The 17,370-nt window shown below is 38.5% G+C and overlaps 1 protein-coding gene across 1 annotated transcript in view; it reads right to left on the bottom strand.

Moving 5' to 3' along the window:
* DMGDH (dimethylglycine dehydrogenase) overlaps positions 1-17,370 on the bottom strand; it is a 45,774-nt gene that overhangs the window by 28,017 nt on the left and 387 nt on the right. The window contains exons 2-6 of the mRNA XM_059834116.1: positions 15,697-15,862; positions 9,351-9,449; positions 7,904-8,068; positions 7,248-7,452; positions 324-572 (exon numbers count right to left, since the gene is read on the bottom strand). Coding sequence (XP_059690099.1) covers positions 324-572; positions 7,248-7,452; positions 7,904-8,068; positions 9,351-9,449; positions 15,697-15,862 — 884 coding nt within the window. The remainder of the gene's footprint in view (positions 1-323; positions 573-7,247; positions 7,453-7,903; positions 8,069-9,350; positions 9,450-15,696; positions 15,863-17,370) is intronic.

Genomic DNA, 17,370 nt, shown 5'->3' with positions numbered 1-17,370 from the left:
TTGCAAAAGGCTACATAACACAGATTTGGTGACTGCATCTAATCACAACACACAGGCACCTGTTCAGAGAGTAGGGTAAGACTATGTTGTAGATGTGTGTTTTGTGCCTATTTCAAATAGGTATTTTTTATGTTACATTTTTATTTCTCTTCACTCTTATCTTTAGAGTTCTACTCTTTAAAAAAAGTTTGTGCATTGCAAATCACGCATTGCAAATATTTTCTGCTTTCCATCATGTAAGGCAGCATGACAGGCTGGGATTTATACATATTAAAACATTTGCTAGTGCTTATCAAGTTTAAAGATTTAATGTTCTTAATTACCTGGTGGGACTCCATTTGTTACCCAGGAGTCCTGCAGCTTCATCTTCTCCTCACTTTCATATGGACCAAATAAAAGACCATCCCTTTCTTGCCTTAGATAATATGATCCTTCTAAGTCACGAATCACAGGCAATTCTGTTTTTAGGGCTTTCACTTCAGGGATCGTTGACGTCACAACATACTGATGATGAACAGGTATAAGAGGGTGCTGCAGGCCAATCATCTTGCCTATTTCACGGGCCCAGAAGCCTAGAGAAGACAAAAAACAAACAAAGTCTAATTTCAATGAACGGAAAATAACAATAAAACATTTGCAGGAAGCACTGCACTTTATGGACTGTGACAAAGATTAATTTTCATATTATTTTTCATATTATCCAGCATAATTTTGCCTCCATAATTCCATGTCCCTGTTCCTAATTATACTACCATATATTATTCTAGTACACAGATATTAAAAAAATATAATACAAATTAGGCTTCTAAAAATTCAGAAGATAGTTTAATTAACAGTCCCACAAACCCCATGGTTTATTTGAGTAAAGTAGGTCTGCAATGTAGTCCTAGCGAAGTCACCGAGACTTAAAAATCAGAGTAAGTTAGCTCACACCATAGGCGTTAACCTAGCCTCTTACTATCAACCAAATGAGCTAGCATGTTTTCCCAAGACAGCAGTCAAGTCCTAACACCCCAAGAGAGCAAGACAGTACTTTCAGCCAGCCAACCTCAGGAATTTAAGTTTCTCTCCTCTTGCGCATGCTTCATGTGACTCATATTAATTATGTCTCTCACATAGCAATCAATTCATTATGATGTTCGTATCAGTGAGTAGTCAGTGTGCTCTCCCATGGTTGTCCAATTAAAAGTTCTGAAGCAGACTGTGACCAGAAAAAGCAAGCAACAATTTCCCCACCCCTGAAGCCTATACAGGCCCATCATGTATACTACTAGGCATAAGTTAAAGAAGACCTAATTCTTCTCTGTTAAGGTCCTGCCAGACTAGCTGTTTCCAGCTGGTAAGACACATTCACTTTGTGAGGTACCTGTGTCAAAGTCAAGGAGTGGAGGCCACTTAACTGCCAAACTTACTAGTTTGGGCTCTGCATCATGGCTCACATCTGCTGTGAGGTTGGAACATACAGACCCAGGAATCAGACAGATACAATTGAGCTGCTCTAAGGAGCTTGGACTATCCCTCAGCCCCACTCTCCTGACTCTTTGGATCAAGGAGTGGAGGTCTCAGAAGTGTGAATCGAGAAAATTCAATGAAGCCGGCGTTCCAGGGAAGTCTAGGAGTGAGAGTTGGGGGAAGGCAAAATGGAAGAGGTGGAAGAGGTAGCAGGGCCTTCCAAATAAAAGACTATGTGTTATATGGCACCCAGGAAAAGAAGGCAGGTCAGCCTGGTTCCTGTGCAACCAGCTGACTCCAAACTGTTTATGAAAAACTACCTCCAGCAAGATTTGCTACCTAACACAGCTGCCCCTTCTCCCTGGACTTACACTCATAATGCCCAGCTTAACAAACAACTTTTCTTCCTTTTTGCTGTTTACTTGTCTTAGCCAGATGCTCCTACCTCTCTCTTCAATTCCACGCTCTCCAAGATCTGGTCAAAATCTAGCTCTCAGGGTCCTGAGGGCACTAACAGTCATTAATGACCCTGAGCAGCCTTACCTGGGACCTCCACCCACACCGCTGCCCGTGGGCCCAGGAGCCCCATTTCAGGTCAGCTTAGGGCCTTCAGAACCTGTCTGAGCTGGATTGATGGTAGGTGTGCCTGTTTACAGCTCTGTCACAACCATGCCTGTGCCTGGCCATGGACCTCATTGATCCAGACGCTTATCCATGGCCTACTTCCCAGCTTGACCTCAGTCCAGTCTTGTCTCTGTGGTCCTGCCTGTTGATCACTGGGCAGTATCTGACCCTGGTTACCGTCACCAGACCTGTTCCTGACCTGTGGATGGACTTCCAGGCTTGGCCTCAGTCTGCCTTCGTCACTACAGATCTGCTTGTGCCTCATCCCCACAAATGTGTGTGGAGACCTGGACTGTGGGCTGACCCCCGCTGCTGGGCCTGGGCCTGCCCTGCTCCCTCCCTTGTGCCCTGCAGGACAGAGCCCTTGCTGGCTTGGCCCCTGCCCTGCCAGCCTTGTTACCACGCTTGGCTCCCTGTCCCGTGGGGAGCAGCTGGCCTGCGCTGCTTGCTGACGTTAACATGGGAACACATCTTCTCTTCTCCGGCATGGCCTAAAGCCAGGGCAGTTAGGAGAGTTGAGTTGGGCTGTGCTGGCCTTGTGCCATTCCCTCACGCCAGGAGGGCTGTCAATCTCTGATTTAATATTACAAACTAGCCTCAGGGTCTACCACCCAGGTTTTAAAATGCAAAGTTTCAGAGGAAAACGTTTTCCGTGGTGACTCACTTGGCAATTGCTGGCAGCCAGGTAAAGCAAGTGGGCAGGAAATCCGGGATCACGATAGAGACATCTGTTCAATTAAAAGCCCCTGCCCAGTAAATACTAAAAACCAGTGTCTGTTGTTCTGCATTTATCATATGTAAGAGTTTTGCTTCGTAATGGCATCCTCACCACTTGGAGGAGACTCACGGACAGAACACTTTTTAAGTCAGTTAAATTTGCTCAGGGAAGATCATGCCATAGTCATACAGTGATTCAAAACATCCCCTAAGGCTACTGAAACCTGATTTATGCTTCCTTACACAAAAAAACCCAAACAAACCCCAATCTAATAAATTTGAATTTCTAGAACATCTGCAAGGGTTTCCTCCATTACACATGACAAATACAAATGTGGATTTAAGTAGAGGCTAACAATCTTGAGGGAACTTCCTTTGAGTTGGGCATTTCCACGTAACCTACAAAGAAAACCATTTTAAGGTAAGGTCAGCTAATGATCCATAAAGGACAAAGAAAGCTGAAGTAGCAGAAAATTCCATCTCTAGTATCATGTTTTCCTGCCAAAATTGCTTGGACTTAAAGAGATATTTGGAAAAGAAATAATGCTCCGAGAATGTCCTTCTAATAAATTCACTCTTTTGCTTACTCATTAAAACAGAATGAGTGGGAAAATACAGAGAGCAAGCATATTCAAACTCCTCAAAGAAAATAAAAATAGTAGACTTAATTTTAGGTCTTTGAAACTTAACTTTCTTTCAAAGTAATATTAAATTTCTTAGCCATTGAGTTTGTAGAAGTACATTACAAACACAGCTGATTTTAAATTGTTTTTCAATTAAAGGCAAATAGTTTAGGTTTGCTCAAACTCAAATTTTAAATATTGTACTTCTAAAAAAATCACACTTATGGTAAATGTTTATTTAATTGCTTAGAATGACAACAGCTGACATTTACTAAATGAAAGATATTACAGTACCTTTGTTTAAAGTTTTTGAACCATGTGCCAAAGCTGTTACAAACACAAAAATGGCAAAAGGAAGAATATGTTCTCTGAAACAAAAATCCAATTCGAAGCAGATGTTAAGTCCTATCACACATAGTAGAGATAAACAAAGGTATAAATTATATCTCTAGGACATATGTAAAGATTAAATTGTAGAGATTGCAAACATCTGATGCTGGAATGCTTAGCGGTGGTGTTACTTAGCATATCTGTTGAACTATGTAATCTGTCCATCTCTTGTTTTTAAAAAAAGATAAAATCTTCCATCAGTACATATGAATAGAAATGTTTGTATATACAGTGTGTGTACGTCTGTGAATGTGTGCTTATATACACACACACACACATACTGTATATATAAACAAAATTCACTGTTTTTGCAGACTTAATCAAACATTCCATTATAAATAGGCTGCAAATCACTTCAGCAGGCTCAATACCAGTTAGATCATGTCAGGGATTATTTATTAGGCATCTGCTTTCTTCCAAAATGGAAATCTCACATAAGGAACAGCTAAAGATTGGTTGAAACTAGTTTGTTCCAGTTCCACAGCAGATGTCAGTTGGGGGATGAGGGGGGAGAGAGAAAGTAGAGAGCCTTCTGATATATTTTTCTCTGCTTGTGTGCAACATGAGCCTAAAATATGAGCTCTGAATTACACCAGTCATGATCTGTAGTGGAATGAGGCAAGACTGAGAAGAATAATGAATGTTAGCAGAGAGAACATTTATAAAAGATATGTGTTATACAGTATTGATTTCATATCCTTAGACAGAATGTTAAGCAATATGTGCTTCAAATGTTCATTTTGGCTGAATAGTTAACTACACAAGAAAATTAAATAAATATATTGTTGGTTTAATAACTTATTAAATAAATATATAAAAAAAGAAAATTTCACAAGGGCACATTCTAATTTTTGCACATAAACTTTGAAAAGCATTTACTAGAAAACTCTGCCTAGTGTCAACTTGATACATAAGCCAAAGAAAGATAACTACACTACAAAAATATAAGGAAATTACTACATCTGTGATACTTCATCCATATGATGCAGAGCCAATAGTTAGGAATAATGAGTGCCTAGATGTTTGTGGCCTAAATAAGAAGTCCGATTGCCAAAGAAAGAGCTGCCTTTCCATTCCATAATCTTGGATCATTCCCAGACCAATATATCCATACTGTGTAACAAATGACATAAGGAGCCTATTAGTAAGAGAGCTTGTGATTTTGTAACTGAATGCTGTCCCATAATTTATGCCTGAAAGCCATGAACTGACAGTCTAAAGGCAATCAAATATTGATGCCTCTCATCTTCTAAGTGCTCCACTTTGCGGTCTAAATAAAATTCTTCTAATTTGGTTTCCCTGTTTGTGTGGTTGCTTGCTTTCTAAAAAGCATCCTGAACTCTTCTAGTCCTCTTTCTCTCCAAAATGTCATTATGTGGCACTGTATGGACATCATGACAGTTCACGAGCATGCTTAGACCCTCAAGGTGAACTTTTTCAGATCCCTGCTATTTTAGCTAGGCTTATAGCAATAGCAGGTGATCACCTATATATGGGAGGCACATGATGAGAAAGCACACTTTTCAGTGGGTTTCCCAGTTAGTCTTTAATGAAAGCCTGGAATGATCTAACATGGGGCTGTCTACATCCCAGACACTGAAAGAAAAGTCACCCAGTAAAGGTCATCCTCTCAGAGTTCAGCCCTTTTATCCCATTCCTTCCAAATTTCTCTCTATGACAATCTTCTCACTTCCCCATCCCTGCTTGTCCCATGCTTACTCTTCTTTTCTACTCCCTCTCACACTCTATTCTTCTTACTCGAGTCCTTACATCCTTCTTCAGCGATTTTGTGTCCATGTGATAGTCAGTCTCCCTCATTTATCATATCATGTTCCACCTGCCTTCTCATCCTTCCAATCTACTCCCATCTACGTCTCCCTTGCTACTCTGCCAGTCTTTTATGCTCAGAGCGCTCAGGCAGCCTCAATTTTCCGGTCTCAGTTGCACACACAACCAGTCCTCAGCTATCTTCCTGATCTTTTTGTCCATAAAGCTCCAGCCCCAGTTCCCTTAATGAAACATGTCAGATCTCTTTCTGCTATCCCTCTCCACGGTGTCATCCCCACTGTTGCCATCCCCACAGTCCCTCCCAGTTTGAGCTTCCTAATTCAGCAAGTCCTCTGGCATGTGTGTGTTTAACTTACTGCCAGTGCTCCCAATCACCTCCAGGAACCTTTCCCAAGCATTTCACTCTCCCAGTCTATTCCCCTTCCAGTATAACTCATTCATAATTCCAATTGTCAGCCACCAACAAGAGTCACTGTCTCACTCAACTTCTTCATTTTATGTGCTTTGCACTAGAAATAGATGCTTTTTTCTTTTCCACTGCACAGATGTAAAAAGGAATTATAAAAACATATCCTTGCTCTCAGTTCACTTGTCCCATCTGAGCAAGAAGAGAAAGTCCTCTTGAACCACCACAGCTTCCTACTGAAGTCTGATTATTCACTGAGATGGGATGTATGAAAGACTCATGCCCTAAAAATGCAGATATGATTCAGTTTGAGAAAGACAGAATCTGCAAAAATGTCATCCAAATGGTAAATATTCAGCTTCTTTTCAAACAATTGAAACCAGAAAGTCTTCTACTAGGAAGTAGAAGGCGTGCTTCAGGTAGGAGGTGCCAACAGTTTCACCAATAATGTATTTTTCTATAACTTGTATAAAGCAGCATAAAAATAAGTGACATTTAGATTGAATACAGGTTTTCAGACCTATCAACTTGTTTAAGAAAACACACACAAATCCAAAGGGCTCTTGCCCAAAAGCTCTTTGAAGCAGAAACATCAGTTTGGCTTCTTTAACACATACAAAATTGCATATGTAAATACAAACTCCTTTGAGTTAGGAAATTTTTATTACATGAAAAAATGTATTGTTAAGCAAAGTGCATGTTTAAAATACTACTCAAAGGGCAACAAAAATCTTCTGTTTCAAGGATATGTGGATAGAGTTAAATCTTAGAGAAAGATAATACTGAAATAAGCAGGGTTATCTTACTTGCTGCAAATCCTCATTCCCTTTAAAAGAACAGTGAAGACATTTCTACTTTATTTATACATCCCTTTTCTCTTCCTAAGTAGCTCTCATAAGATTTTAGAGGACAGTATGCATAGACAGTAGCCTCTGTCTTCTACAGGACTTACTATAGACGAGTAAAGGTCTCTTCTGCTACTAAAATCTAACAAAACAGTCTGGCTAGTAACTACTGGAGAAAAACCAGAAAGAAATATTATTAATGCCTATTTAGTCAAGGACAATTAATGTAAGAGCTAAATTTTCAGAATACTATAAAGTAATATGCGCAAAGTACGTTTTACCACAAACCACGTGAATATTCAAAAGCATATATTACTTATTCCTGTAATCCAAACAGTTTAGCACAGACACTCCATGTCAGGTAGTTTGTAAATTTCAGGAGTATACAAATGTTTATGTTACCTGCAGTATTCACAATTCTCTTGGCTCTAATTATTCCAAGTGGAGTTTCAACTTCCCATGTCCCGTCTGATTGGGAGTTCAGATTAGTCACTTGGACGGGGTAGTTTAATTGGGCACCGTATTTTCTGGCTCCTGCAGCCAAGGCCATAGTGAGAGAATAGGGATCAATATGACCATCTCCAGGGTTATACAGGCCAGCTAAAACCTAAGTAGAGGTAAAATCCCACAAAATGAAAGAAATTAAAATTTATCAAAATTAACTAATCTTGTTAAAAACCACTTTATTTCTTGAATGCAGTAAACCTTAAGGAGTCAAATCAAAACAAATTTTCAAAGCATATAATATCAGGCCTTCAGCTAATCAGCTTCACAATGGTGTAAGAAAGTAAAATTGCTCAGTTCTCCCATGCAATCAAAGGCTGTAATGCTTTAATATTATAATATTATATATATTATAATTAATACTATGCTAGTGGTATACAGTAGGCATTAAAATGCGCATGAGTGATTTTAGTTTATAATGCATCTTTTTTTCACTGAAAAACAAGAATTTACGGTACAATTTGTATAAAGGAAACAGCCCTTATGTCTACCTATCTGATAAACCAATATTTAATTGCAATGGAAGTTATTTTTCATAAGATTAGGTTATTTACCATATCCATGTTCAACAAGGGAAAGAGCTCTTGTACTTTCTCAGGTGTGATTAGGTACTGCTCTGTAGGGTGCCAACCAGCACGAGTCATCTGGTATTTGAATTCATCCACCCTAGTGGGCGTTGAAGCAATTCTGATGCTGCCGGGCTGATGAAACCCCACGGCCTAAAACAAAGAGCAAAAGTGAATTACTGAATGAACCTTTAGTTACCTCCATAAATGCATGTTCCTGTGCTATGGGAAGTCTACAGGAATTTTGCCACCAACATCACTGAAAAGAGACTCAAATAAGTTAGGTGCTCTTGAAGGAACAGGTTTTAAACATAAACTCCTAGAGAAAATAAAATTAAAAGAAAACTTACCAAATTAACTTCCTAGGTTAATACACACTATCTTCAAAACAGTTGTAAAAAGCTTTTATTGAATGTCATTATACTATTATTTTTATTAAGATTTGATTATTATTTGAATTTATGCACTCATACACTTTCAAAATTAGAATCAGATGCATCTCAAAAATAAATGTATAATAGTTTATATTAAAGCCTATCACCTGCATAATTTTCTGTTGAGATGCTGCAGAAGAAATTTAACTGACTAAGCACCTTTATTGACACAATGAATAACCACTCGCTTTTTTTTGTCTTTTTAATGAAGTAGAAACCATTATATAGCTGAACACTCAATGCTTACTTTCTGGTACACACTATTTACTTCACCTTTTCTATGTTATCTCACAGGACATTAATATGGCTGAACAAGTCTTTTAGTAGAACTCACAATGATAATCTGGTGTAGTATCTTACCTAGCTGGGCAGTAGAATGAAGAAAAAAGCTTTTAATTACAATTATCAAGTTTGTAGACTAGTACAGTGAGAATCATGCAATTTCTGCTGCAGTCTGAAGCAAGAATAAGTTTAGTAAATGAAATCTATATCGCTGAACGATGCCAGATGAAAAAGACAACTCCTGCGTTTCTCTGCATACCCATTCCTTAAGTCACTAAATAAAAACACATCTCTGAAAGGGATGGGAAGAATTGCAGCAATCTTCTCAAGTACAGACAGCATCATACCATACGAATTTTTGAGCGGACATGTTTAAAGCAGGAATGTATCATAATCAATCCGTTCATTCCAGATACTTGGTGGTATTTTAACTCCTATACCAAGCTAAAGTTGCACAGCCTCAGTCTGCTGAGCTTCTGAGATGTTTGATGAAAACCATTTTCTTAACCTTTAGAGGGATCTGCGAAACCATCTAAAATATTTAGTGACTAAGCACCAGACTATATGCAGGCTGCAGAATGGATTTCAATAAAATGGGAGCCTTATGATAGTCATGAACGTACACACATAATTAACTTGTCAACTCCAAACTTTTTTGTAAGACTATTGGTAACGTTGACATTGATCTGAATTAATACTTAAAAGGTTAAGGAGATTACCTGTCCAGTCTCTTCTTCCAGCTTTTCATAGAGTTTGATGCTGTAAGAATGGATTTTCTTCAGGTTTATCCCAGGATGAAAGTAAGTAGTTAAACCAGCCTCAAATAAGAAATAGGAACAACATAGAGAGATGATTAGAAATGCAATGTTTTCTTTCCCACCTTCCAAATGTCATACAAAAAGAAACTGTCAAGATACTGTAAAGAAAAGCAACACATGGATAGATCCGACTGATACAAAAATAAAAATAAAATCCTTTCCCCACTTATGACATTCTTGTTCTCTGCACAAGTGATTTTCCACCTGTCTCTTCTCATCAAATTTGTCAACCCATGACACTGTTGCAGTTGTTCTCTCCTATGGTTTCCTTTCTTCCTTAAATTATTCAGTTGTCTGTTTCAAATCTTCTGGAAGAGACACACATCTCCATTCCTGATCAACTAAATCAACTGATTAACACTAAATGTCCTGTAATATATGCTTTTCCTTCTTGCAAATGGAGATGGGAGAGAAACCAAACCTTCACAAAGCTCAGATCTTAACAAAGTTACTACTTCTGTGGGGTGTGAACAGCAGGGTGGTGGAAGTCAATATTCTTCTGTTCTCAGCAGTTGTCTCATGTGGCAGTTGAAGAGCAATTGCTGCATTTCTGAAGTATCTTAAGAAATTACTATAGGTATTTTGCACATCATTTTCCTAGCTCTGACTTCAGAAAGCTGTCAAACCCTTTTGGGTTCGTGCAAAGGTAAAATCAAGAAGTTACTACAGCCTCTTCTATATTTAAGGAAACTCTTCACCTGCCTACAAGAGACAGCTGCATCGATTTAATGACATTCGTAACTGTAGACATTTAGCACTTAAAAAACCCAGAGTTAAAGTGTTACTGAAATTAAGCATATGTCTTTATATCTCCTGAATTTGACATCTCACTAAAACCCTTCTTCCAAGTGAGACAATAGAAATGCAAAATTACCTTAGGTTTTCAAGCTAAGTGACTACACTGATTTAAATACTTTAGATATATATATAGTGCATATTTTGCTAACTAAAATAGAGCTTATTCGTAGATGAAGGTTGCTTTAATTAAGGGAGCTAGACACCAGAGTCCACCTTTGAGTTCACTGCCATTCTGAGAAAAAAACAGCAGGAAATCTAAAGTTGAAAAATAACATATATAGTAGAGTTTTGAGTCTCCTTCTAAGTTGCCTAGTATGCACATACATTAACTATTCTTGATTTTAGCTTGTCAAGTCTGTTCTGTGCTACATATTTCAAGGCTTTAACTTTTAAAGCTAGTGGAATAACTGTATACATATGAACAACAAAAGCAAGATTTAGTGGTCTTTAAAGCTATATTTTAATTCAAACTAATTTAATTTTGCTAAGAACCTATTAAACGTTACACTTCTCCATAATTAACATCGACATATATTGCATGAATCACACATTAGATCACACATCCTCATTTTTTGCAACTATGGCCTCTCCTGACCCATCTTTCTCAGTGCAGCTTTACATTTAAGACCTGACCTTTTTCTTCAGAAACAATTAGCTTCAAATTGCTCTTAGCAAATGGCTTACACTCAGATACTATGTCCCTCAAAAAACATAAATCATACTCACTGCCTGAGATGACAGGTACTCAGTATCTTCAGAGCAAGAGTATGACAAGTGTCTGGCACTACTGAATATATGTCTTTACACTAGCTGTGATGTTGAAACTTTTTCCTACCTTTCTTTGTGAGGATTTTATCTTTCTGATATCTTAAAGTTTATATACAATATCATAGTGTACCACATGAGTGAAATGCCAAAATACGCCAATGGAAAAACATACAAAATTAATCATCTACCAGTATTATATTTTTCAGTTTTTCAGATTTGAGGACTGCAGTTGGGAGACAACTATAACCTGACTGGACTATATAACAATTAAGATCATAGAATCATAAAATAATGATAATAAAACAAACAGATTGAGTGGGAGCTCAGGAAGTCTCTATCCAACCTCATACTCAAAGTAGGGTCAGCTATGAGATCAGACCAGGTTGCCCAAGATTTTTTCCAGCCTGGTCTTGAAAATCTCCAAGGCCAGAGTCTGCACTACTTCCCTGGCCAAGACCAGGACTTCGTGTTTGTCGTTGTTAAATTTCATAAAGTCCTGTCCTTCCATCCCTCCAGCCCGTCTAGGTCCCTCAGTGTGGCAGCCATGCCCTTGAGTGCATTGACTGGTCCCCCCAGCTTGGTGTCAACTGCAAACTTTGCAAGCGTGTACTTCACCACATACTCCAAATCATTGATAAAGATATTAAACAGGATGGGTCCCAGGACAGACCCCTGCCACACTCCACTTGTTTCCGGCCTTTGGGTAGAGTATGACCGATTAATCACTACCCTCTGAGCCCAACCATCCAAACAGCCTTTCAACTATCTAGTTGTCCACCCATACAGAACATAACATCTTCAGTTGAATACATGAATATTATGGGAGACAGTGTCTAAAGTCTTGCTAAAATCCAGGTGGAGTGACATCAACTGCTCTCCCCTTGTCTATAGATTCAGTCATTTTATCGTAGAAGGCAATCAGGTTTGGTCAGACATGATTTACGCTTGGCAAATCTATGCTGACTGTTCCCAATCACATTTTAACTCCTTTAATGGCACAGAAATATGAGACTTGCTCCATGATTTTCCCAAGAACCAAAGTATGGCTAGCGGACCTTTAGCTCCCTTGCTTGTCCCTTCGGCTTTTTTTAAAGATGCATATATATGCCCTTCTCCAAATGTTGGGCACCTCCCTGATCTCCACAGTCTTTCAGAGGTGATACATCCCCAGCCTTGCAATGCCATTAGCAGCATTCTTGCATCCAGCCCATCTGGTCCAATACATGTGCATGAGTAAAGTTCTCCCAGTAATCCTTGTCTCAATCCTCATCCACTGCTGGTAGTTCCTCTTCTCCTTGACTGCTGCTCAGAGCACAGAGGCCTGAGATACCTTGTCAGTGAAAACTCAGGCAAAGAAGGCATGGAGCACTTCATCCTTATCAGTGTACACTGCGATTAAGTTACCCACCTTATTCAGCAAAGGTCCTGCATTTTCCTTGTTCAGCCTTTTACTCCTAATGCAGCAGTGGAAGCTCTTCTTGTTGCCTTTAATTTTCCTTACAAGTCTTAACTCTAGTTGAGCTTTGGCTTTCCTAACATCCCCTCTACATGCTGAGGCAGTTTTTCTACATTACCTCTTCATAGCTTTTTCTTGCTTCCTCCTGCTGTATACCACAGTTTTGCTCTGGAACTCAGTCATGAGCTCCCTGTTTGGCCCAGCTGGCCTGTCAATAATGTGTTTCAAGGTGGACCACTCTTGTATTTGAAGGAGATTTGCTCTAGCTTTTCCTCTATTTTTGTAAAACAGAGATTTTGTTACTGTAGGTGAACATGATCTGGGAAAATAATTTCAAGAATGGCCACTTTGCTGTGAGAATTGACACAGCAATTTTAAGACATTTTTATAGTTGAAATTTTTCTTTGTTGAAATGTTTATGTATCAGCTTTGTTCTATTCCAATCTGTTTCAGATTTTATACTAACTCCACTTATTAAATTAGCATTCTGAAGGAAAATGGCATTAACAATGTTATCACCTATATTCTCTTTTCTTTCAAGTTTGACCAAGTCATAACAAGTTTTTATTTGTCTTGTGCTGTGCTTTATTAACTATCAGCAGCAAAATCAATTGCATGTTGCAAGAAAAAGTATCACATAACACAACGATGCGGCCAACATTTTCTTAGAAATAACATTTTAAAAAAGTAACAACACAAAAAATTTATTTGCTGAGTGACTTCTATATCCCTTGTTCAGTCCTTTGAGCTTCGGTGAGATTGCAAATGATCTGACCTGCAGAATAGTACAACTTCAAGAGTTCTTAAAGCCTAAATCCTGACCTAATCTGCACACATATAATGACTACTTTGTCATGGTTAGATAGGTATAAAAATGAGCAGCACTTGCTCTGTTATTTATATCTTCTTATTACTGGTAATATAAGTATGTGCATGCTTTCTGTGCTGTTTTAATTTAAATAAAATGAAAGTCAGCCAAATTTATCTCAGACCAGAGAAGTAGAAGAAAGTTTTGGGAGCAACACTAGCAGGAATATGGTCTATATGAAACATTATCCTGAGCTCCAGCAGGACCTACTGGACTGTGAAAGAGGGAAAATGTGGTACAGTACAGCTACATCTGAACCAGACTTTCAACATTTGGGGCTGCAGGCAATATACTATGTGCCATTTCACGTGCTAACTATATGTGTAATTTTCATCTGCATCTGGTATTGTATCACCGTGAGGAAACCACTGATAAATGCACAGTACATAGTATAACAAAGAACTTACAGTAACAGTTTTGATCTTTCTCATCATCTGAAATAACATCAGCTTTTTCATCTTCAGACACAGCACTCTGAGTTCAATAAAAAGAGACAGTATACATGTAGTTTACCTAATAGTTATCCATTTTTAACCTGTCCCATAACTAGGTGTCTTGCTGTGTTAATTGCATCAAATTCTGTTGCAGCAGGTGCCACAAAGCAGCCTCTCAATAGCCCAGTGCAGGCATTTTCTCTGCTGCGCTCCAGGTCTCGCCCTACGTTTAAAACAGAGTTCCTCACTCAGTGTTCCATCGCTGCATTCACTAAGAAGTGTGGGCAAAAATACTGAGGAAAGGTTGCTTTTACATGAATGAGCAATAAGCTAGAGTGAGCGAGTATAACAACAAGAACAAAGGAAACAGTAGTAACAACTCCCCATTCATGATTTTGGTTTCTTATTCAATGAGGGGATTTTTATTATTTTTTACACACTTATTGTTCTGTATATGCATTGGGCAAAGAGAATTCAGTCTGTGCCTCACTCATATACTTAAGTCACAGTATTTCTTTGAGCATTTCATAGTTACGATTCAATACACAAGATGCATGATCTGACACTATACATGGTGTTGCTCTGTTCCCTGAACTGCATCACCTGTAGTATCATTCTTTCTAAAACAGACATAATTACTGAATTTTGTTTTTCCTAACTCCATACAGTGTGTTTTCTTTTGCTTTGTTGAAAAGCAAGTAAAATGAAGTATAAACCTACTTATACATTTCAGGCAGTGATTTTTTTTTAATTCATTTTTTACTATTGTTCTCTCATAAAGCCCCATACACACAAAATATCTGCACTAAGATGAAGTATTTCAAACTTCAGACTTCCTCCCCTGGGAGAAGTATGAGAATACAAATCAAATATAATCCATTTGAGTCATTCTCCTCAATTTGTTTCTGTAAGGCACCCAGATACTAGAGTTTTAAGTATTGCATAATGCTCTATTGTATTAATAGAGTAGTTCTAGAGACAGCAAACTGTTGGGTTTTTACTGTTTTGTATTGCTATACACAGGGATAACATTCTCCCAATTCCAGCTGAGCATATCTGGAAATTAATGAAAAAAGCATCTATTATTGTGGCAAGTTTTATTTCATTTTGTTACACTACCTACTCCAGACATTGCCATAGAAAATACGTAATTACATACATACATGTTGTACACCAGCATGTCCATGGGATTAGCGTCATTATAAGAGGTGTCCCCACCCTATCATTATTACATGTATGTCTTTTTAATTCTTTTCCTTAGAGTACAGACAAATATTAAGCCTTAAAAAAACCCCACAGTGTACAGTTGTTAGCTTTGCTCCTCCAAGATTTTGTGTAATGTCAGTGGTGGCAGGAAAGAAAGCTCTTGTTTCTAATAAGAATCAGTTTCTGGGACAGTGATACTCTCTGAGAACTGGACACTGATGCTGCGTCTTGAGTACTTCTTTTTCAGGATGGTACATGTATAAAAAATAATTAGACATACAATAATGCCAAATTTCACATTTCTGGTTTATGAATGACAGTGCAACCACTTGCAATTATAAAGTCTGCAGTATAAATTAGATTACCTTCTAAATAAAACCTTAAATTTAAAAGGCCTGAGTTAAACTAAACTTTGATGTCTAAATCCAGTTAACTGCCAAAAATGTATAATACTCACAGTTACTTTTCAGTAATTTCAAAATACAATATTTGTCCCAACTTCTACAAATGAGAAAAGTGTACTATAGATAGCTGAACCAACTTTTCAAAACTCATACAGCAAATCCATAAAGAACTCAGTGCTGAAGTTTATATCTACAAAATAACCAAGATAGTTAATCTCTGGAAAGCCAAGGGAATACAAAGGTAATGAAACTTCCACCTCCGTTAGATACACAAACGGCTGTTAATCTGAGACACTAACAAAACATTTCTTACTGCATGCCAAGTAGATCCTGCAGTGAGCTCAGATTTTTCCAGCAGAACAACATCCTTCAAGCCAGCCTTAGCCAAGTGATAGGCTAGACTCACACCAACGCAGCCACCTCCGATGATCACTGTATCTGCTCTATCTTTCCCCAAGGAAGGAGATGGGGTTTCTTTCCTGGGGAAAAAAAATTACTGACAGTTACAAAAAGACAATTGCACTTTTGTCCATCACTTTTGTTTACATCTCCAGTCGTAACATAACTTGGTGCCTGCTTGGGAGTCTAGACACACCTGTCTTAAAACCTAACCTGTTTACTCTTTTCTTCTTTTAAAGTAAATGCTCTTAAAGGGTCATATACATAAACAGTAGTAATACAAAAAGCAAAGCAAATTTGCTTCCACTCACAACTTTAAATCTCTGTTATTTGTCCAATAGACCCTTATATGAAGACCCCATTTTTCAATGAGAAACTGTACCCCCAAACTGACAGTGTCAAAACCTGACTTTTCAAAAGTGCTACAGTATACGCAACACAAAGAGAAAGTCTTCAAAAAATGTCTACTTAGCAAAGCTCCTTAGTAAATTTCTAAAGCCAATGTCAGCAGACTACACCAGTGTTTATGTTCATGAACAATGCAACTTAATGTTTATTTTCATGTTCTGTCTATTTTGACACCTTCTAGTTTGCTGAAATCAAAACATTACAGAAAAAGGTTTTTGTGTGGCTCCCACCTGCTACTGCACCACGCTGCATTTTCACAACCACTTTAAGCCAGCACAAACCAGAACTGCTGCAATAGGCAGCCCCATTTTCTCCATCTCATCTGATCCTCTCTACTGCCCCATCCACACACAGCCAAGCAGCAAGTCAGATCAGGAAATTTATCCAAATTAAAAAAAGCAATCTTTTTGGATGTGAGACAAGGTAGGACCTCTAGTACAGTAGCAGTACTACTGTGAAACCACCGTATCTCTCCCTTCAGGACAGTTAATCAATACTCAATTTTATCTCCCCCCCCTCCTTGTACATTTGCTTTTGCAGCTTCTCTGGCAGAAGGCTTTCTATTGTGTAACTAGTCTTCCACCCACCCTCCACTCAGAAATCAAAGCTATTAGTTGTATGTATTATGAATGGAGATCTTATAAAATAACGACATTTTAAATGCAAATGCAGGAGGAATATGCACCATGCTTATTTGCTATGCGGCAATGAATGAAAAGTAAAGTAAGTGGGAGCCCTGGATACCACAGGTTTTCTGTATTTGGTGCACCACACACTTGCACATGTTCTTTTTTGAGATTACGTATTAATTTTTGCAAGTAAACAGTAGGCTGTTTAGCAGCCAAATGTGAGACACTTAACGCCAGCTCCTCTCGTGAACTTTGAGGCACACGTTAATCAAGGTCAAGCATGGAGGCTTTTCTCATGCTTCTTTTATGCCGTGAATTTGAGACTTCCTCACCTGACTTGCAGCTCTTTTCAGACCTTTTCTTTCAAACCCAGGAGCCTGGTAAGGCTCCGGGGCGTACCTTCCCTGCGAACTACACAGTCCACCCAGATGTGCCAGGTAAAAGAGGTCATTTTTCACTCATCGATACGGCCCAGAAGACAACAGGAGGGATCCCTCTATACCAGCTCAGCGAGTCACCCCGGGCTGGCTCTGGTCTTCGACGTGGAAATG

Source organism: Gavia stellata, chromosome Z (assembly GCF_030936135.1).
Source record: "Gavia stellata isolate bGavSte3 chromosome Z, bGavSte3.hap2, whole genome shotgun sequence".
NCBI lineage: Eukaryota > Metazoa > Chordata > Aves > Gaviiformes > Gaviidae > Gavia > Gavia stellata.
The sequence above is the reverse complement of the archived record's forward strand: the minus strand, read 5'-3'. Positions and strand labels throughout refer to the sequence as shown.